This window comes from Lichenostomus cassidix, chromosome 8, assembly GCF_008360975.1.
Source record: "Lichenostomus cassidix isolate B80296 chromosome 8, HeHo_3.0, whole genome shotgun sequence".
Taxonomy (NCBI): domain Eukaryota; kingdom Metazoa; phylum Chordata; class Aves; order Passeriformes; family Meliphagidae; genus Lichenostomus; species Lichenostomus cassidix.
Genome location: NC_139489.1, coordinates 65,610 through 88,260, shown reverse-complemented (window position 1 = coordinate 88,260; position 22,651 = coordinate 65,610). Strand labels below are relative to the sequence as shown.

At 39.5% G+C, this 22,651-nt stretch overlaps 1 protein-coding gene across 5 annotated transcripts in view; it reads right to left on the bottom strand.

The window, feature by feature from the left end:
• SLC44A5 (solute carrier family 44 member 5) overlaps positions 1–22,651 on the bottom strand; it is a 67,066-nt gene that overhangs the window by 26,230 nt on the left and 18,185 nt on the right. For 4 of the 5 annotated variants that reach the window (XM_085067323.1, XM_085067322.1, XM_085067325.1 and 1 more), the window contains exons 2-7: positions 15,409–15,457; positions 9,883–9,956; positions 7,888–7,972; positions 3,863–3,947; positions 1,338–1,466; positions 507–567 (exon numbers count right to left, since the gene is read on the bottom strand). In XM_085067323.1, coding sequence (XP_084923449.1) covers positions 507–567; positions 1,338–1,466; positions 3,863–3,947; positions 7,888–7,972; positions 9,883–9,956; positions 15,409–15,457 — 483 coding nt within the window. Of the gene's footprint in view, positions 1–506; positions 568–1,337; positions 1,467–3,862; positions 3,948–7,887; positions 7,973–9,882; positions 9,957–15,408; positions 15,458–19,224; positions 19,248–22,651 lie in introns of those variants that run through there. The other variant, XM_085067324.1, reaches the window with a different exon arrangement.

The following is a 22,651-nucleotide window of genomic DNA, read 5'->3' as shown; positions in this document are numbered from 1 at the left end:
TACTCAGAAATAGCTGCTGACCACAGTGATGTTTTTGGCCCCTTAATGCCTCTGTATGCCCTGCATAGCCAGCATTGCACTGAAAAGAGAGCTGCATTGTAACTGGGCCGAAGTATGATTTGAACTTCAATAGCTGGCCATATGATCCTTCCCACATTTGTAGCATTTTTTTATGCCAATGGCATTGCTTGCTCTCGTTTTGGAAGGCACAATTTAAGCTGAAGAGGTTTTGCTATCAGTGATGATTCAAGAGCAAGAAAGAGCTCAGCTTGACCTGATCACATGCTGAATGTTCACAGATGACTGTTGGAAAAAATATTAATAAATATTTATACTTTCAAATTGAATTGATCTATAGCTTAAAACTGAATAGATGTCAATGTCAGATAACAGACATAACAAACATCCTAGTGGTGCTGCCACAAAACGTATTTCAGACTGGAGTTGTGCTTTAATATAAATGCTCACAATGTGCTAAGATGTGTGTAAGAAGTAGAACCACTCACAAGGCCTGCTTGGAATGATCATCGAAGGACAATCTTCATCACGTAGGACTTGAGCAACAGACTAAAAAGGGGAAAAATACGAATGCTGAATACATAGCAGTAAAACTAGTGGTTTTTGTTTCTCACCCAGTCACCCAGAGGGCATATCCCAAAACGGGCTTTGTAGCCTCCTCCTTAAACTTGATACATTCATGATCTAGGTGAGAATCCAAACTGTCACTGTGATTTGGGAAAAGACTATTTGTCTTTTCTTTTCTAGTGACAAAAAAGAAAAGACCTTTGGATCAGCATCTAAGCCAGAACTGACTGGGCAATTGTTCCTCGCCTACCCTTCACCTTTTCTCCTAAAGAAAAATAAGAATTTAACCCAATTAATACAGCTGAACTGCAAGGAGTATTAAAGATGGGAGAAGTAACGCAGTAATACATTTGAGTGCAAAATCAGTTACACAAAGGATAGATTAATTTTCTTAGCTAAATTTCTAAGTAGCTATAGATGACTTAGGAGCCTTAAGAATTGATTTGAGACATTCCACTTTACTGCTGTGGGGTACCTAAATACTAAAGGATACTGCTTGCCACAGTACTGCAACTACATGAGTAGCTGCAGATAGTTTTTTAAGCAAACACCAATCACTGGAAGAGTGGGGGATTTAGTGCGCATTCAAGACCTTCACCCCGGATTAAACAACTGGCAAATCACATAGAAGGGACATCTCCTTAGATGCTGAAATCAGAATAATTCAAATCTTTGATGTGGCTCAGTAAAATCATGCATATTACATACTACTTGAAAAAAATGTATTTTATCTTCTACTGATACATACGCACCTTGCGAGGATTGTTAAAACCAGGTTTGCAGAACTGCCTGAAGTAATTCCACTGATCTGGTCTATATCTGTAGGAAGCCTGAACATCAATGTAAGTTGCAAACCTTTCTGGGCACTTTGAGACACAAAGCTGCAAGAAAAGAAAAAAGTAAGTAAAGATACACTCTGGGTAGAGAAGGGTAAGGAAAAGTCAGTGTAATGAAAAAGCAAGAAAAATGCCACTGCCTTCAGTAATGTTTACTGCAGGATTTAGAACGGGACATATGTTGTCCTTTTGATTCCCTAAATGAATACTTCTAGAATTCTTTAATAGAAAACACTTTCAAAATGTGTTCTTCTCCTTGGCATATCAAGCCACTCTCTGTGTCTTCTTAGGTTCTATACATTCTGGTAGATAAGAAGAGCTTTTCAGTCTGTTGAAAAGAGTATTTTTTATTTTTTTGGACAGCAAGGAAAAAACCTGTCAGGTCCTCCTCTACATCTATCAGCAGCAATGTATATGAGCAAGGTGGCAGCTACTTTCACAGGATACGCACAATTTCTTTCTACTGCATGTATAAGGAGAACTTTATTTAAACAAAGTCTCACTAAAATCAAAAGCCTCAGGTAATGCTGTTCCACCAGTCTACACAACCTCTTTAGTCAAATGCATCTCTTCAAATACTGTCAAGTCAAGTGTAAATCACTCAAAAGTGACTTTTAACTGCTGACTAAGGATGGATCTCCCCATGTTATAAAGCAAGAGGATGCATATGTCAGGAATGAAGTTCACATGACTCGAGGTACAGTCATTACAAGCTGGATTTATGTGAGAAATCAGGTGAGGACTGGGGTTTAATGAATGCATCCACTGAGAAGTATGAATGCATCCACTGAGAAGTTGTGATTTAGATTTAAGTTATGGAGAAGTGGCTGCCCCAATAAATAGACTCTGAAGGTTCTGCTGGTTGCTGGAGTCATGTAAGTGGACAGACTTTCTTCAGCATGAAGACTGAGGTGGTTTGAATTCCACCTTTACAGCAAGTTTCAGCCTTTTCTAGAAGGCAGTTTGCTCCCAAAGCTGTGTTATCCAAACACCCTTTGCAAAGCTCTGCTGTTCAAGTACCAGAGAGACATCACGAACAAAACTGTCTTTCATGTCAAGGGCATTCCACCATATGTAATTCACCTAAAAGAATTTTGGGAGAAGATCTTGTACTAATCCTTAGAACAGGGCAGATGCTGCAAGAGGGTCTTTCTAGATGAGTATTTCAGTCCTACAGACTACCCACAGGCCAAGGAACAAAGAAAGAACTTTGGGCCACAGACAAGTACACACTCTACTATAAATTGTTTGCCACCTATGAAACAGGCAATGAAATGTGCTGTCTATTGATCCAATGGACTGCAATAACAGTTTTCAAATCCAGTCTTACTCAGGAACTGAAGCTCTTCTGATGTTTGTTCTTGGGTTTTTTTTTCTCATGCTATTTATATGGATAGGACAGGAATGAAGCACCCTGTTTGCAATTCAAAAGAGGAATTATCAAACAAACATTTCTTCAGCATTTTCCCAAAAGACCAGAGATTTAACCATCTGCAATAACAAACAGCATTCAAAAACACTCTTAGTTTTGGAGTTGTTGCATATTTTTAAATGAACAAAATAACTACTTTGCTCCCAAAACCTCTCCTTCAACAAGTATTTCACCCTATTTGACTCATGGCCATTGCTAACTTGACAACAGCACCAGTCACATCCCACACAATGACCTCGTATTTCTGAACAGACTGAATTGCCCTAGTAAGAGAATCTAAAGACTGCAGGGTAAAAGAGTGTTGGTGTCTGCATGTGGACAGATGGGGATTTCTGAAGCAAAACTGTGGCTGACAGAGCCAGTTTTCATTCTGATAGCAATTAGCCAGTGTTAAGAGGGTTCTTGCTCTTTCTTGTTGCAGATGTCCATCTTTTATGCTCAGGAAAATGGTCTTAAAAGAAAGATCAGGAGGATAATTTTAACTCACACAAATGCAGTGACTGGGTTTATTTCACAGCTTCATGAGGAGTCACAGCACAACAAAGCTGTGACTTATGCCGCAACAAGAACAAGCTTTCCAAAGTTTAGGTTTTGAAAGTGCCATAGGCTCTAACCACACTCAGATACTGCTGTCACTGGCAATATGCACATTTTCTTGAACACGTCTAGCTTTGAAAACCCTAGGTATCAATCAATATTTTCTGCATGCACTGAATACTACTGGATAGCTGCCTGTGATGAATTCGTAAGTAACAAATTCCTGTATTCAAGTCAGCAGACTTTTTTTTTCTCTACTCTTATCCAAAATACAGTCTTGTGCATTTCTGTTTCATTTTTCTGACGATCACAGGCTACAGAGACTGTGTGCTACAAGTCGTCTATAAAACAATCATGTTATATTTTGAAGGACATGAACAACAATTTTTAAATTCAAACAAATGTATGTCTCATTTTTAAGCACCATGACTAAGATGCAGAGAAAATATTTAATCTCTACATTTTCACTCACCTGTGTTGTAGGGCACTGTAGGTTTATTAACACTGCGGGGCTGGCACATTTCAGAATGTTGAAGTAAAACAAAATGGTCTTGTTCCTATGGAAGTGGATATGAGATAACTAACAGCATAAATATAGGTGCTCATACAGCCTACCATTCCAAAATTTATATTATTAGATATAGATATTTAAATTCTATTACTGTGAACATCCATATTGCAAACACAAGACAAAAAAAATTCCAAGCAGACCCCAAATATTTCACATCAAGGCATCTATGAGACCAGAAAAAGTTGTTCTAAAGAATACTAATTTTGACAAGTTTTTTCTGTAGCAAGATTTTAAGCTGAAACAATCAGTGTATCTGTAGTCCTCCCTTAAAAGGCTGAGGTCTGTAAAATAACCCTCCAAAACCACCATAGTCTCTGTGCCCTGAACATTCTTGTGTATGCACTGCATGCAAACTCACCATCAGCAAATGCTTCACTGTAAAAGCTGCCTAATTTTTGTTGATCAGAAGGTGGCACCAAAATCAGTCAGAAGCTTTTTATGACTGGAAACCAAAAGCAGTTGCCCAGAAAACAGAATGACAATACCATCTACTAATCACACTAAGATGCCCTTTGATATAAATAAGGATCAGTCTGTCAGTCCCAAACACTTGACATCTACTGGAACTTGGGGCCTTGTGGTAGCTGTCACTTCCATTTGGATTTTTTGAAAACATGATTCCAAGATCTCTTGATTTAAAGACTTGTGTTTTGAAGACAGCAAAATGTGCTGTTTATCTTTGCTAAGTCAGAAAACTATCAGATAGCTCTAGTGAAGGTAATATGGCAGTAGTCCTGCCCTTTTTAAACAAGAGTTCAAAGCCAGCTAGTCAGGATTATGCAGTGTCCCTGTAAGAAATAATGGTGCATATGCCCCCCTATCGACAATGAAGGGCCACCAAATTGATCAGAGAAATGGAGCACCTCTCCCATAAGGAATGGCTGAGAGAGTCGGGATTGTTCAGCTTGGAGAAGAGGAGGCTTCGGGGGTAGCCTAACTGCGGCTTTCCAGTACCTGATGGGAGCCTACAAGAACAGATGGAGAGAGGCTATCTACAAGGGCCTGGAGAGATAGGACAAGGGGGAATGGCTTCCCACTGATAGAAAGTAGGTTTAGAAGGGATATTGGGAAGAAATTCTTGGCTGTGAGGCCCTGGCACAGGTTGCCCAGAGCAGCTGTGGCTGCCCCATCCCTGGAAGTATTCAAGGCCAAGTTGAATGGAGCAACCTGGTCTGGTGAAAGGTGTCCCTGGCCATGGCACAAGGGTTGGAATGAGATGAGCTTTAAGATCCCTTCCAACTCAGGCTATTCTATGATTCTGTGATGTCCAAGAGACTCCAATAAGCAGAGTTTGAGCCCCCACTGACCTCCACCATGGCAATGCAGCACAGTGAGAGCTCTGTCTTCTGAACAGGACAGCAGTATTAAAAATAAAGGGTGCTTAGGCTAACAGGGCTGCCCCTCTTCTATCTTCTATCAACTGGCGTTGACTGCTTCAACACCAGTCCTGCTTCTACATTTCATTGTACACGCCAGTCCAGGACATATCCTCTGCTCTCCCACCAGCATGCGACTCCCACCAATTGCTGGATATGACTATGCTTTCAAAGCCATTATATAGCACCACTCAAGCCCTCCTTAAGACTGGGATTAACTAAACTGCCTCACATTTTACAAGGTTAACGTGTTTTCACTGAGGTATATTCTGCTATGCAGTGTTTAAGAAAACATGCATCGCGGCAAAACCAATTCACTGTCATTAGTTACTATTTCTTTAAATTAGTAGAATACAATTTTGGACTGAAATTATCATTATCTTTAATAGCTTCTTGACAGTATTTATGATCTGTGAGCCACTCAAAACCATTTTTTGCTGAAAACTAAAATGTCTTTTGCTTTCTTAGCCCACTTGTTGGTATTGACAGCAGAAAAGAAAGTTTAAACATATACATAAGCCATGAAAACAGCCACTGAGAATTAGGTCTGTATTTTGTATAATGAAATTGTGTTATATTCCTTTAGTACATTATGCTCTGTAGAAGGCAAAACAAATTTAGAGATTACATGGCAACTAACGGACAGATTACAAGAAAACATGAAGAGGTCTAATAGAGACTTCCATGATGATACATAAAGAATTTATTTGACTGCATGGTATTCATTGGAGTTCAAATGGGTTTTGCATAAGTCGTGAGTGCTGGCTTGGTTTTTAGCTTGGCTTTTCTATTCCTCAGTGAGATTGTTGAAAATACTTGTTACAAGGACAAGACTCAAAACATGAACACTGTGATTATTTTCCAAGAAAAATGTCTCAGACTAAGCCCTTGGGGACTTTGGAAAACCATAGTTCTGGGTTAGCCTTTCACGCTGCTTACTTTCAGGGAATGTGTAAAACAACGGTATTGACAAAAGCCTCACAAGCACATCCACAGGAACTAGAGAGACTCATTCAGAGAGGTGTCTTGGCCTACTGGTATAAAAACTCTTGCTTTTCCAGTAGGTTGTATTATGTGTCTTCTGGTTTATATAAGAATCTCTGCAATGTACCAAATAAATGCCAAAATGCAGTCTCAGTAGTTGTACTATTCTCCAGCAATCCTATATATGGAGAGTAATTTGTAAATACAAAACGGAAACCACAGTTTAAGAAATAACTAAAGGGAAGACTCGAGTAACAAAGAGAAAGAGGGAATGGGAGTGAATGATAAGAAACAGAGAGAAACACCTGGCTCCACAATACATAGTAAATTGAAGCTGTGTGTCTGAGGCTCCCTAAGCCATTTGCCCACTGCCTCCTACAGGCAACAGAGGGGACAAGGACAAATTGGCAGTGAGGCCGGGAGCAGAGAAGGGGTGCAGTGAAGGGGTGCAGTGAAGGGAACACACTTTTTCAACTACAACTTTTTCTCCTTGTTTTGCCTCTTCAGGAAGTTTGACTCTGCAACAACTGCTGTGAAGAATCTTAAACAGAGGGTGGACCAGGCCTTCTTACACTAGCCCATTTCCATTGTAAAAAAAAAACTTGAGGGGTTATATAGTCCTAGCTCTACTTCTGTTCCAGTCCCTATCTCTTGCTCCTCCCCTTCCAAACTGCCCTTTGGACAGCGGCTTCCTCATTTTTTTCCACAGAAAACTAAATGGAGAAAGAAAGAAGCAGTGAAAAGTTGTTATCAAACACTAGCACAGCATCCAGCTTCTTGACAGTGACAAGAGCACAAAGGGTGCCTAAAACTTACCTTTTAAAAGGGAGAAGGTGAGGCAATAAGCAAACCCTTTTAAAAATTCTGTTTCATAAACACCTTAGATTTTCAGAGAAAACATTGATGCAACATCTTTCTTCCGTAGAGGTTATTTTCACGTATAAGTACTCTGTTGATATCAACTAATTAGTTTAACTCTTACAATTCAAAATTTAAAAATACTTGAAAACAGAGGTAAGTAAATAGAGCCATTTTCCTCTACTTAACTCCTATTTACCCAAGGAGGATGTGGTTAGAGTTGCTTGTCTCCCAGACTACTCTGTCTCCTCTCTACAGTACCGGATAAGCACCAGAAAAAAACCAAGAGCCTTTCACTACAGACTTTTCTGTTATTCGGTGTGTGTTGAGAAAAAACTATGAACCTGGCTACAATGCCTTAGGACTACTCTTATGCCAAGGTGGATGAAGAATTACTCAACAGGTTATTAACTACCCAAACTTTGGCAGTTAGAAGCTGTGCTAGCTAGTCACTTTCTATGCAACTGCTGACACAATCTTTAAGTTATATTGATACTTTATAAAACATATTCTCTGAATGATGCAAACAGCTGCATTACAGTAACAATTTGGATCTGGATTTGCACTGAGCAACTAATATATTTCTGAAGTTTATTTGGAATAATACAGTAAGAGTATCACTGTCTCTTCGACAGACAGATTTGAAACCGCACATCTTATTCACAGTGCACAAGAAATAAAGGTTATGTAAATGGATTTAGTACTCACTCATTGAGGGTATCTTTCTGACCACAGAACTGCCCATAGCTGTCAGTTGGATAAATCACTTTCCTGGGGTCCCCGTGCACCCAAGCTGCAAAATACACAATACCTCTCAACAATTTAGTCAGGTTAAACCACAGTTAATGGTTAAAACTAGCTAGCATGAAAATGTATCACTTCTAAAATACCATTTTATACTTTGTTGATCACCACATTAAGAGTACTAATTAGTAGGTTTCCTAATGAAAAACTAAAGTGCAAAGCACAGTAAGCTGAACTGAGACATGGATTAATCCGTAAAAAATAATGGTTAGTACAAGAAGAAGAGGAGCTAACTATGTAGACAAATCTGAGTGTTCACAGGCAGTGACAATGGCGTTGATGGTAACCTTCCACTAGACCGGGTTGCTCCAAGCCCCCTCCAGCCTGGCCTTGAACACTTTCAGGGATGCCACAGCTGCTCTGAGCAACCTGTGCCAGGGTTTCACCACTCTCACAGGGAAGAATTTCTTCCTAATATCCAATCTAACTCTGCCCTCTGGCAGTTTGGAAGCAATTTTTCCTTGTCCTGTCCTTTCATGTCCTCGAGCAAAGTCCTTCTCCAGCTCTTTTGGAGACCCTTTAGGCACGGGAAGGGGCTCTAAGGTCACCCTGGAGTCTTCTCCGAGCTGAACTTCTCAGCCTGTCTCCATAGCAGAGGTGCTCCAGTCCTCAGAGCATTTCCATGGTCTCCTCTGGACTTGCTCCAACAGGCCACTGTCCTTCCTGTGCTGGGGGCCCCAGAGCTGGATACAGGAGTACAGATGGGGTCTCACAGGAGCAGAGCAGAGGGGGAGAACCCCTCCCTTCGACCTGCTGACCACACTTCTTTTGACACAGCTCAGGATACGTTTCGATTTCTGGGCTGCAAGTGCACATGGCTGCCTCATTCCCAAACTCCCAGCAATCACCATTGCCAATTCCTTCTCCTCAGGCTACTCTCAACCCAAATAGGCTTTTGCGGCTTGAAATTTTCCATCACAGTTACTTTATGATTGCAAACTTATCAAACTGTGTCATTTTTTTGAACACACTTAATTTTGAGGGGGGTTTTTTTATCAGTAAACACATGGCTTTGTACTTCTCCCTAATAACCTGCAGGAAAGCAGCTCTTCAGAGAAGGACCCAAGGATTCTGGTGGACAACAAGCTGTCCCTGAGCCAGCCATTTGTCCTGGGGACCAAGAGGCCAATGGGATCCTCGCGTGCTTCAGAAAGATCATTTCCATCAGGTCAGGGAGGTGATGCTGCCCCTCTGCTCAGTCCTGTGAGGCACATATGGAGTGCTCTGTCCAGGACTGGGCTCTTCAGGACAGGAGGGACATGGAGCTCCTGGAGTGGGTTCCGCGAAGGCTGTGGAGATGAGGGGAGCCTGGGGCATCTCCCTGGTGAGGAAAGCCTGAGAGAGCTGCGGCTGTTCAGCCTTGAGAGGAGACACAACTGCGAGGGGCCCTCATCCCTGCCTGTCCCTGTCTGCAGGGAGGGGGCAGAGCATGGATCAGGCTCTGCTTCATGGTGCCCAGCAATGGCACAAGAGGTAATGAGCAGAAACTGATGCCCAGGAAGTTCCACCTGAACACAAGGAAGAACTTCTTTCCTGCACAGTGATCGCACATTCAAACAGATTGTCCAGAGAAGGTGTGGAGTCTCCCTCACTGGGGATATTCCAGAACTGTCTGAATGCAATCCTGTGCCATATGCTCTGGAATGACCCCTCTGAGCAGGGATGTTGGACCATATGACCCACTGTGGTCCCTTCCTGCCTTACCCAGTCTGTGATTCTGTAAATTACAGTAGATACTGAATGTTAATTCATTATTTGCTTCTACAAAAGGCATTACTTATTGATTGGAAAGTTTAGCATAAATATAAGCAAAAGGGACATTTCAATTAAAAATTCTAACTTTCACAAAGCTGCTTCCCCTCCATATGAAAAGGCATTACTATACCTGTGTTTACTTACCCACAACTCCTAATGCAATGTAACCCAGAATGACAACTATGAAGATCACACAGCAAATAACATCTGTGCAGTGCCTGGGGGCAAGAAGAAACACTTTTTAAAAATAAGATGTTTAATATGACCCTTCAAAACCACTGATTGTTATAGGGTATTTCAACATCTGAATAAGATGTCTGCACCAGCACTTTGCAGAAGTTTTATTCACAAACTCACATTTGAGGTGTAAGGTATTGTTTTTGCAGCAGGACCAGCTAGTAAATGTGTATGCCTTTTTCATTGTAGACAACAAGAACATATTAAGGAACAGATTTAAGTGTTGTTGAAACAAGTTATACCTGTAACACTGAACCTGTAAGATCACTTATCATATCAGGAGCAAGATGTACTACAGGACATCTGCCCCAGAACTGTCATTTTTAGCATCTGCCATTCTTTCTGTTCTCCAATCTATGTTTCCTCTTACAGCGAAACATTTTTTACATGAAAGAGATAAAGAGAGCAGAGTTTTTGAACAGCTGGAAAACTTAAAATGTGTTTCCAAGTGTGGAAAGGAATGAAGAAATCCTGTACACTTCTCTAGAGAGGCACAGCTTTATCATCTCACTGAAATAAACTTTTAGTAAGGCTGAGGTAGTACAGAATACAAGGTCAATATGACAGTAATCTAAAATGGGACAACTGCTCAAAGTTGAAGAAGCGATGCAAAAACAACACTTCTCATTTTCCCATCCTCCATTCAGAAGCAGTTCTGACACTGCTCAAGCTTGGCTTTTATCCCACTAGAGCCATTTTTAAGGGTATAATATTTAATTCAAGATGTCTCAGGAGAAATATGGCAACATAAATACTTTAATTACAACTCTTATAATCTCAAAAACCTCTTTCAGTTCAATTCTCACAGGTCACATTTTACGATACCTAAATGCAATTAAAGATTAGGTTTAGCACCATTTATGCTAAAGGTCCCGTTTAAAGTTTTGCAGAACCAGAAGTACCCATAAGCACTTCACTGGAATGCACGATTTTATCTTCTTCATAATACACAAATTTCCATACAATACCTAGTAAAACTCACTGTTGCCAAATACTATGGTTTTATAACTATTAAAAAAGAAAAAAAAGTTCGTAAATTTTTTGGGCGGCTTCAGAAAATGTTGAAACAGTTCACAGACACTAATTGATGTCCATATAAAATAACTGTTTATTTTACTATATATTATGGCTGAAACCCTGGCTCCATTTAATATCACTGTTCGCTCATGTAGCTCACTTTCAGGGAGGTCATAATAGTAACTCATAAATACAAGGCTCCACAGGACAGGAAGAAAAGTTGAAACATTTTATATTAATAGATTAAAATAACTCCCTAAAGACACAGGATTAGGTGGTGAAAATTCTGGGAGTTTACATAGTTGAAGAAACTGGAAAGAAGGGAGTTGCCTCTTCTTGAACAGGAGATATTGGAAGCTCATGCTTGTTACTAAAACCTAATAAGAAATTTTGCAGTCTTTTTTGCTTTTCACCACCTGTCAGAAACATAGTGGCTTCTTGGCTTCTCTTGGTGTGTTACAGGTGAAAGTGCATGCAAAGAATACTTTGTGCATGTGTAATGGCATCCTACCACATAAATGAATGCAAAGATAAAATCATCCACAGAGTATTAGTGAATGAAAGCCATTTATTCACTGACAGCTTGTACACTTAATCATTAGTGACTGTAACCTCTCTCTGGCAGTTTCATGCCCAATCTGTCATGAATACAATTGTGCTCAAGATGCTACATGAGCAACAAACGATGACATTTATTAGTTAAACACCCCTAGTACCTATAAAGCTTTGAGCCTAGCACTTTGCAACCACACAGAGCAAACGGAGGCTTGAGATGTTCACAGTGTGGCCTTCAGGTTACCACTTTCAACTCTGCAGATTGACAATAGGGTAACAGCTCATGTCCTCACTTCTGAATTCTTTCTTCCTGGTTAAATAACAATTTGTGTTTTGAGACTTCCCTAATTCATGTTCCATCAAGGTGATGTTGTACTATGCCATACAAAGCCATGAATACAAGGCCTTATTTCAATTCCTGCGGTGAACCTCGAAGGCAAGGAAGGATTACTTGGAAGAAATGTCTACCTTCAAGGAATCAGAGACAGAATCACAGACCGGATTGGGCCGGAAGGGACCTTAAAGATCATCTTGTTCCAACCTTGTGCCAGGGGCAGGGACACGTTCCAGGCTGCTCCAAGCCCTGTCCAACCTAGCCTTATCTTAGACTTAAAATATAATGCACTAGATTTTGTCTCATATAAATTCAATTAAACTGATCATCAAATCCGGCATGAGGAAGGTATACATCTCCAATTCAGACTGACACAGAACACCAGAAGTTTCTGTTTTCTAGAAAGTTGTCTACCAAAAGTCCTGCTACTTTATTTTGAGCTGAGAAATTGCAGAGCTACTACTTCAACCTGTAAGCTCACTCATTTGGTGGATAGGATACATAAAACTTTTTACGTATTTTCTGGTAGTAATGCACATTGATGAACACCTAGTAACACCTCTAAAATACAATTTAAGTTCATTTCTATACACAGGGCACACAAAGTCTCACTGGCAATATCATAAAGATTAGGAACTCCCTAAACAAGTATTTCTATTTATTTCTACAATTATTAGCTTTCAGAAAGGAAGAAACACATCCTGCATAGACAAGAATAATGTGTATGTTCTAGCGATAGTGTGACAAGACAGCAGTTTTCTTCTTTGTCATAAATTTTCTGCTGAAAATGGTAAAACTGAAGTAACTTGTGTTTCTCTAATTTAGTCTTAGTGGGGACAGTAAATGCTAATTTAGGACTTAGCTCTCTACGTTGCATCTGGAAAAACACTGACAAATTGCCCATGATTGAAGGCTGGACTTGATGATCTTGGAGAGTATTTTCCAACCTTAATGATTCTATGATTTCCTTAGATGCTTTCTGAGCAATTTCACTCTGCTTGTAAACTACTGAACCTTCTAAGTGGTAACATGCTTTCATCTGCATTTCATAAAATGAAGTGAAGTCAAGCCAGATTGTTCTGGTAGGAGGCTCTATCACAAAGTGTATCAGAACTACTTTTAGGTTAGACACAGTTCATGTTTTGAATACGTATTTCTATGGAGAACAGAGGCAGACGGTCTTGAATAGCGCAGAATGAGTATGGGAAAATCTGAAAGGACTGCAGTATGTACTCATACCAATAAAAGACACTATCGTGGTAATACCATTCTGGATTTTCTGAGTTGGTTGGCTCAGTCAATCAACACAGTCATTGCATCTTAATCCTTTTTAATGAAAAGATGTTTGCCTGAAATATATCAAACTTCACACACAGTCCCCTTCAGAATGATGGTACTAGCAAATCACTATAGACATTGCCTTTTTGAACACTCCTTTTACCCACCATTTTTCAACATTTAAAGCACTGGCAACAGCTCTGTTCTATTAAAAAAAATTCAGACAACTGAATATTCTTGCAGAGGATCCCTTTGACAAAACTGTGGGAGCAATCCATTATTTAATAGATATTAATACACCATCACTAAGGCTTGGTTTTCTATTTCTCAGTTTTTCAGAGTTTTGGAAGACAGCTTGGTGAACAACTTCAAACATCATTTCTACTCTACAGCACCTTCAAAAAACTTCATCAGTTTCAACAGTCACAGTGATGTGATGTGATCTTTTCCAGCTATGTCTGTACCTTTCAATGCCAATACATACAATTTGCAGCCTATGCCCCTAGAAACCCTCTCCATTTTTCAAAAATGAAGAAAAACTTTCTCCCTGAAAAATGAAAAGTGACAAGAAATCAAGCACAGGACAAATTATATTATCATCAGAAAAAACAGATGGGCATTTCCCCACTCCTACTCTACACAGTTATGCCAGTTATGGCAAGGTGTGCAAACATCTCTGTTCCCACTCAAATACCCATTAGTTGCACTCATTTATCTGGTAAAAAAAAGCATGCTGTCAGCTTCCTAGCATCGCTTTTACAGGCAACTGAAAAGCCCCAAAGACAGAAACAAACTCAGAGACAATTCCCATTTTCCTCCTTTTGAACTCTTTGGAGTACCATCTAAGAAAGCATTTTGTTCATAAGAACTAGGTAGTTTTTATTTGCTTGAAAGACTGTGGTTTCATAATAATTTAATCTTAGTAATTGGGAAAATTAATTTAAAACCCTCCTGTTCATTCACTGTATTTTAGAAAAATCAATAATAACCTTGAACTACTTCATGGGCATATTGGTAGTGTACTGCAGAGCGCTGCACTCATTATCCTAAAAGGTCAGGCAAGTCATCTGTATATCATGCAGAAATATTTTCTTGAACATAAATGCAAGTGCACCTCATTGCAAATATGCTCAATAAGCATCAATATACCTACCACGTTCTTATGATCTGCTATTCAATGAATCCATACCCTTAATATTTAGGGAACTGGTCTTTTTTATAATGTTTCCAACAATACTATCTCAACAAAGCATTATAAAGTGCACTGAACATATGTGGTGCTATATATATGTGCTATATATAGTAGTGTTGCATTGTATTCATTTGGTTGTGGTTTTAAGCAGATGCTGTGCAATGTACAATTAGAATAGCACATAAATATATATGCAGAAGCTGGCACTAAACAGAAGCAACTACACAGATGTAACAGCAAACCACAGTGAAAAACCAGTTTTTACTGACCACATCACACAGTAACAGTACAAACAAGAGAACTTTTCCTGGCATACCATCACCAGAGTTTCACCACTTCTCATGCTTGTGAAAGGCACACTAATAGACTGATCAAAAACACCATTAAATTGCAATATTTCAGGATCTAATTCTGCAGTCCATAAAACCACCAGTAGTCTCACTTCAGAGACATTTCATGCATGCAAAAACTTCTGGCTCAAGTAAGGTTTCAGGGCTGAGTCACTGCAGCAGCCAGCCCCTTCACTGACAGTACTTCACCACTCAAGCACCACGGATTTCCTGCCAGGGATGTACCTGCTGGCCAGCTGCAGCACAAATAGCATGGCACACGACCAGGCCATTCTCCGGAGAACTAAGTCTCCTGGTGAGGTGACACACCTCCCTGGTGAGGGAGCAAGAAAACCAGCTGCAAACCAAACAGCAGAATGTGACAGAGTTTCAGTCCTGTGCTCTTTGGAAACAAGATGAACTGCATCACGTGCTTCCTTGCCACGGCACCCCAAAATTGAACAACACCTCAAATGGTCCTATTTACATCAGCACAAGTCAAGACCACAGACAGTAGTCAATAAGAGGCACATGGAATTGGCATTCAAACTAAAAAGACTTAAGAGAACACAGTGTAATATTCCCCATTTGTCATACATTCTCAAGGGTAGTAAAGATGGTGTCCTGGATTTAGGAGACTTGCAGACTCAAATTCACAAGTCTTGCTAACAATATTTTTTACCCCCTGTTCACCAAAAGAATTTAACAGAATGAGTTATGATATTTACCTGTTATGAATAGGTCCTCTGAACTTCGGGTCAAATTTCCTTGGTTCACCTGCAGTTAAAATAAAACAGTATAAAAACATGTCCTTATTTAAAACAAAATCAGTCTAGAGAGGGGTGTTAACATCAGTCTTTGAAGAACATCTTCCATATATTCCTATTTAATCAGTTTTGTTAAAATCATTTCATAGGGGGAATACCAGTAATTCACCACTAAAACTACCTAGCTTTTGTGTGTAAGATTAAAGCTTTTTTTCTTCTAGTTTAAAAACATTGAGGGCCTCACATTTACCACATGATAAATTACCTTTAATGAACATCGTATGACTATGCCTATGCACAGGGTTACAATACATTTGAGAGACAAGGATTATGTCTCCCAGTCACATGCTAAGTGTGTTTGACAGTGAGTAAGTGAACCTAACTCTTTGCGTTTACAGGCAATGCCCGTCTGATTTTTCTCTAGAATCACAGAATGTTAAACGGTCGGAAGGGCCCTTAAATATAATCTTGTCCCAATGCCCCCTTCCATGGGCAGGGACACCTCCAACTAGACCAGGTTGCTCAGAGCCCCATCCAACCTGGCCTTGAACACTGCAAGGGTTGGGGCATCCACAGACCCCATGGGCAACCTGTTCATGTCTCACTTCTTCTTAAAATCCGACCCAAATTTCTCCTCTTTCAATTTGTACCCATTACTCCTCGTTCTGTCATTACAGTTCCTGACAAAAAATCCCTCTCCATCTTTCCTGTAGGGCCCTTTCGGATACTGAAAGGTTGCTATGAGGTCTCCACGCAACCTTCTCTTCTCCAGGCTGAACAGTCCCAACTTTCTCAGCGTATCTTTGTAAGGGAGGTGCTGCAATTCTTACTGACTTCATGGCCTCCTCTGGACATGCTTCAACAGCTCCATGTCCTTCTTATTCTGGGAGAACCAAAACTGTACACAGTACTCCAGGCAGAATCTCACAAGAGCAGAGTGAAGGAGGAGAATCACCTCCTTTGACCTGCTGACCATACTCCTTCAGATGTTGCCCAGGATACTTCTGTGTTGCTATCTAGCCCAGGATACTTCTGTATTGCTATGTAGCACACTTTCCCTAGCAAGCACAGATACGCAAAAATACTATATAAATAGATTTTAAAATAAAGCTGATTGTCACGGACTTCTCCAACCAGAGCAGAAATTCACAAAGTAGGCAGTCCTTTCTGTGAATAGAAAGTTATCTCTCAGTGCCTCATCCACCTACCCAAGCCAGTCTGGACAAAGAGGAATGACTCTTACCAGTTTTTATTAACCTACAGTGTATACGCAGAAAGGGACACAGCTGTAACTGAATACCATTTGTAAATTAAACATACAGAAGTCAATACAACCAAAAAACTTCCTGATGATTTGATAACTGAAAATATGGTATCACACCATTGGCTATATTTTTGTAGCCTGTGCTACTGTGACAGCAAATAGTCTTTACGTGCCACAGATAGCCAAATCCTTCCTCCTCTATCATACGACTAGCTCCCCCTAAGTTCAAGTTGTGTAAGTCTAAAATGTAAATTGTCTGCAGTATACCAAATTTCCAATTTTGTCAAGTGGCAATCTATCTATAGAAGTAGTCATAATTTACTACATTAATTTCTTACTAAAATGTACTTTTTGTATTTCTGCACAGCCCAAAAATGCAGAACAGAAGAGGCAGCGCTAGAAGGTCTAAGCATTATTACATTGATACTGTAATGCTTATATAGTGAAATGAAACACAAGGCATTATACTCAGTATGTGAATCTGAAAGCCTGAGGCAATCTCTCCTTTCAAGTCACAATGGAACAGAATCTCCATGTGGTGATCCTGACCAAAATGAAATTCCCATTCTCTGTGGAATTTGATTAAAACACCAATTGTAGAATTCTGCAATGAGAAATGTGTACACCTGTATATGCACTCCTACAATAACGTACAAGACAGGGCCAAACTACATGCTGGAACGACAAAACCATCATTTTAAAGTCAGCCCTGCCATTGCGTATTACGCAATGACAAAAAAGAGTAATTTCATATGACAGTTCACCAATGATGCCTGTCATATGAAGCCACAGCACATTTTGTTATTACAGAACTTAGCAGCAACGTTCTAATGTTTACCGAATGAAATATTTAATATAACGAGTATTGGGCAACCAAGGTAAAAGTAACATGATGAGGACGTAGACCGACCGATCTCCTGCGAAATATTAAGTGTTGACTGAACTCTAATGTTTAACTACCTCCCAAGATTTCCTGTCATCCTTTTGCAAATACAAAAAAAAAAAAAAAAATGCAGCGAAGCCAAATGACTAATTTTACTGTGCTCCTACTCAAGTTTGCACCTCTGTGAAAGGCTGTTTCAGTTAATCTCAATATAGTACAGGAACAGAAGATGCTAAACAGAAATGCACACTAACTGACATGCATTTGGTCACCAATATATTACTCAACTCCAATAAAATACTATTTCTAGTTTGGTAACTATTAAGTTTCTTCAGGTTTCTTCTCTGGTGTTTGGTCAACAACTACATGTGCCTGTGACTAGAACAGACATAGCTTTTCAAGAGAACAGTGTTTTTACAAGCAAGACGTTGGAGCTACATGTATAGGCACTGCTCCCCTCTACTGGAGCACATCAGTCAGTTCAAGTAATTTTAAGTATTGCTAGAAAAGGCCTCAGCAACAATAATGCCTCCTTTAGGACACGTGTACACAAGCTGCTAATTCAATGCTCAAAGACACAAGTGCACAAGACAACGAATTAGACTGCTAACAAAGGCTTGGGGTGGGATTGAAAGAGGTTTATCCCAGTTATGTTTCTCTAAAATTTACACTAGGGTTTTGATGCTTTTGCTCATCTATTCTGGGTAGGATTATGAAAAAAAAACTAACACAATTTCCTGCATAATTGATATATCCCTTTGAGAAGCAGAAACTTCTTGAACATATATAAAAGCCTAATCTTTGCAAGGTTTACAGTCTTAATTTTGCAAAGAATCCAAATAAATGTTTGAAATTTACTGCTGTTTAGTAGTAGTCAATTTAATTTTACTTTGAGGATTTTTTTTAGGCAAACTGAAGGTACGTTTTAAGCCACATGTAATATTCCTTATATACACACAGCCTAATAATTCTAGTGATGTAAAGTAATATATTATTACTATAAGACACAAATATGTTGAAGCAGTCTATTAAGTCAAAAGGTTGACATTAATAAAAAAACAACTCTTTCAATAAGTCTTGTACCTGGTTTACAGGGTTTTTTCCTCTTTGGAAGATCCAGGTATAACTTGTTTCTTATAAGATCATGCACACATAAATTGCAATTATAATAAAGGCACACCTATGATTCCTCTCCTGTGTAATAAATCATACTAAATGGTAGCTGCCTTTGAAATATCTTAAGCGTAAGTCTTTCTGGACTGCCATTATACTATTGATACTGGCTCATGACTTGCAAAAAATGGAAGGGTGAAGTGGAAAGAGGAGTGGTAGATGAGACAAACAAGTCACCTCATCACTTAAGTGTCCCTTTCTTCACATGGCTGCAAGGACACAGATTTTTACATGCAAGTCAGTTTCCACCCACATTTAGTCCAAGTTTCAGAAGTGACTGTCGCTGACTTACAGTGGAGCTGAGGGCATTCAGCACTGCTCACAAACCAAGTGCCACTGCTGCAAGTCTTACCAAAGGACAGAAAAAAGGCAGAGGGGGGAAAAAAACACAACACAGTGAAAGGCAATGGTTTAAGGTTTCAAGCAGACCAAACTACTATATACTACTTAGTTTTACCCATCATTCAGGCTCCTTGCTTCCCAAGTAGTCCAGGTGATGCACACAACATAGAAAGAATTGTCCAGGAATCCTGACGTCCGTGACAGTTCAGTGGAGAAGGCTGACTGCTTTTCTACCGTGGTTAAAAAACCAAGCATTAAATCAGACTCTAAGAATGAAATTATTATGCATTATTATGAAATTAAATGCATTCTTCCAATTAGTCATGTTTTTGAAGAAGTATGATGTCCTCCATGTCATAGCCACAAGAAAAAGTGAACGACAACACATCATACACCCAGCTGACTATCAGTCCAGAGACTGTGCAATGTTTTTTCCTGATGGAGACTGTACAGTAAATATGCTGCCCATGTTCACTTAACAGTGGACAAAACATCACCAGCATGATACAATCAAATGTCAAAGGTCCACTCCTAACATTCTTCTGATAGTAGTGACAGCACAGGCTATTAAGTAAGTATTAAAATATACTAGTTGTCAAACAATTACCCACGGAAAGGGGACTGAAAATATATAGTTAGTGTACTACAAGTGGATTATCACCGAACTGCAATTCTGCCACATGATCAAAAGTACCGATAGCTAGTGGAAGTTTTACAGTCTCTAAAACCACAAACAAAACGTTCCCAGCAGTTTGGGTCACATACAGAGCTTCATTAAGGTTTCCATTTCTATGAGCATATTAGCTGTTACCCCAAATTCTTCTTTAGAGCTGAAATTCTATCTGTCCTTTTGTTTCCCAGCTTCCATTTCTTATTATTTTTCTGGGGCTAATGCAGCAACAAGTTTCATGGAATTTTCAAGCAAAGACACAGCTACCAAGATACTTCTGAAATGTACGATGAGTAGGAGGAGTACTTCTCTGCAAATTCAACTATTCTGCGAGACCTTTTTTTCAAAGTGAGGTTGGGCCCAGGAGAATGGGTGAACTCTAGAACAAAGCAAATTGTGTTTGTTAGTTATGTTTGATGTAACTGTTTTGTTAAATATCTCCTTCTCCCAACATTTTCATATATTAATCCAGCTAGAAAGGGTTCTTGAAACACACACTTATGCTTTAGAAAAAACAGCATCTAAAATACAGTCTTTGATGATACTTTACCTGGAAAAAGGATGTTTTGAAATAATCAGATGCTTCCTACTTGGGATCAGAAAATGCAAGAGTTTTCTGTTTCTAGGTTGCTCTACTCCAGCTGATCTAGAATGACAGATGGCCACCAATAATTTTTTTTCTCCTAGCAGAGTCTCTAACCCCTAATGCTTTATACCATTACATATCACTTTTCTAGTTTATCCAATGCTGTAAAATGCTGCATGCAGACACCATACCAAGACCTTTTCTATAAATCATTAAAATACCACTTTCATAACCTCAGAAGGAGGGTATTATCTCCAGCATCTACCATTAATAATTACAACAAGGCACTGTTGCTAGTGGGGGAAAAGTGCAACTATACACATTTCTTTACATATAAAAATGCCATGTAGATGAAACAAGAGCTGGTTTATTCTGGACTTTGTGCACATCATCTATCTGCCACCATTTTATTTGTACAAATGCATTGAATTACTTTGAAATCAAGAGAACAGTAAAACTCACAACCTCATGAATATACTAGTGTCTAATTCACAAAAGCCACGTTGAAAGTGCAGTAATCAGAGCTTTAACAGCAAAGCATAATTTTGAAGATCTGTCTTTCTCTGTATACCAGGCCTTTTGTAATGGCTGCTGATTTAAACCAGTAATGGCCAATGGTTGCCTGTATTTGTTTACTGCACTGACATTCGCTTTGAAAGCTAGACATCAAAAATCCTAATGTAACATGTTGGCACAATGTACAATACAAAATGAACATGGCTGCAGCTTGCCCGTGCCCACGCCAGACACAGCCCAGGCTGCCTCGTGCTCCTGCCTGAAGCCATAGAGTCATCAGATTTTGCTCAGCCCATTGGACCCCTGTCTTACCCTGCCCTGCCTGCAGCACCAGTCCACCACCAGCCCTGCCTCCCGGCTGCAGGTTCACTCTGACCTGCTGGCCTTGCTGGGCATCATCCAATAGAGTCTGCCCGCCAGGCCCTGGCCTGCCAGCCCAGTCCTGGCACTTGTGGCCCAGCTCCCAAGGCAAACCTTGATCTGGCAGCAGGATGTTTATATAGAGAGTGATTAATTTTTCTCAAAGAACAATATAATGGAAGTTCAAGCATATTTAACATTAGTAACACATTTTCTCTTGAATACCCTCTACAACAACTGAAGGTTTGTTTCACCCAAACATTGCTGAATACCAACAGATCATGTCTGCAGAGCCGTGTCGAATAAACTACACTACATAAGGCTGGACAATTTAACATATTACAAGTATGGTTATTGTTCAAGGCACTTCCAAAGCTAAAAGATGCCTTATTTTGCCTTTACAAAAATGTTTGAACCATGCACTCACAGTTTCAGTGGAAGTCCCACTGCCCAAATGCATGACCAACTTTTGCACTTGGCTACTACTGTTTGGTATGGTATTAGAGCACAAAAATAAATGGTTATGGCTTAGACCAATTACAGTGTTGAGCATATAGATTTGTCCAGAAAATTAGTGACTTACTGATAAGATTAAAAAGCTTTATCAATAGCTATTTGCTAATTCACTGCCTTTTCTCTGTATAGATACACAAACCTTGTAGAGATGTACTTTAGAGGGAAAAAAATTATATAAAGAAAACCATTCAGACAGGGATTTGGTGAGTCATGACTACTGCTGCTTTAACAGAGGTTGAAATTTATGTCTAACACTGTACATAAGAAAGATGCATTATTATGAATGCCTGTCTTTCTGTACAGTCTTTGTACAGCATACTGTCTGGTATAATGAACAAAGCACCAGCTCTCCCTGGCTGTTTTTGAACCATTAGATATGCAGTGACAATTAAGAGTTTGTAAGGCTGTGTTAATTAGATCCAGTATTTTAATAGGCAGGCACGTTTTCATTTATTTTGCCTTCATTTCTGAGACTTCTGCCACTTACTGTAGGATGTGCTCTGCAGTCTTAGCAGTGTTAACAATGGGTCTGTGTCTGGAACAGTGAATATATTCACAAAACAATAATACAGGCAGATGTAATTTATTTGAGCAAATAAATCCCTTACAGTTGCTTAGAAATGGTCAGAAGTAACCCTTTATTCCAAGTTTTTTCACTTGTTAATAAAAACAAGACTTCCACTGTATTCTCAATTTTGTCTTCTTAAAAAAAGCCCCAAAACCTCTGGAATCAGAAGCTTGACTTTATACAAAGACAAATGTATTCTTAGACAAAAGAGGACTGTGACCACCAATGTCTTCTGTTCCTATAGGCTTCTAAAGTAACAACATATTATGCTTAGCTGGTCTGCAACCTTTGAGCCAGGTTCTATTCCTAGGTAATAAGACTGTTAC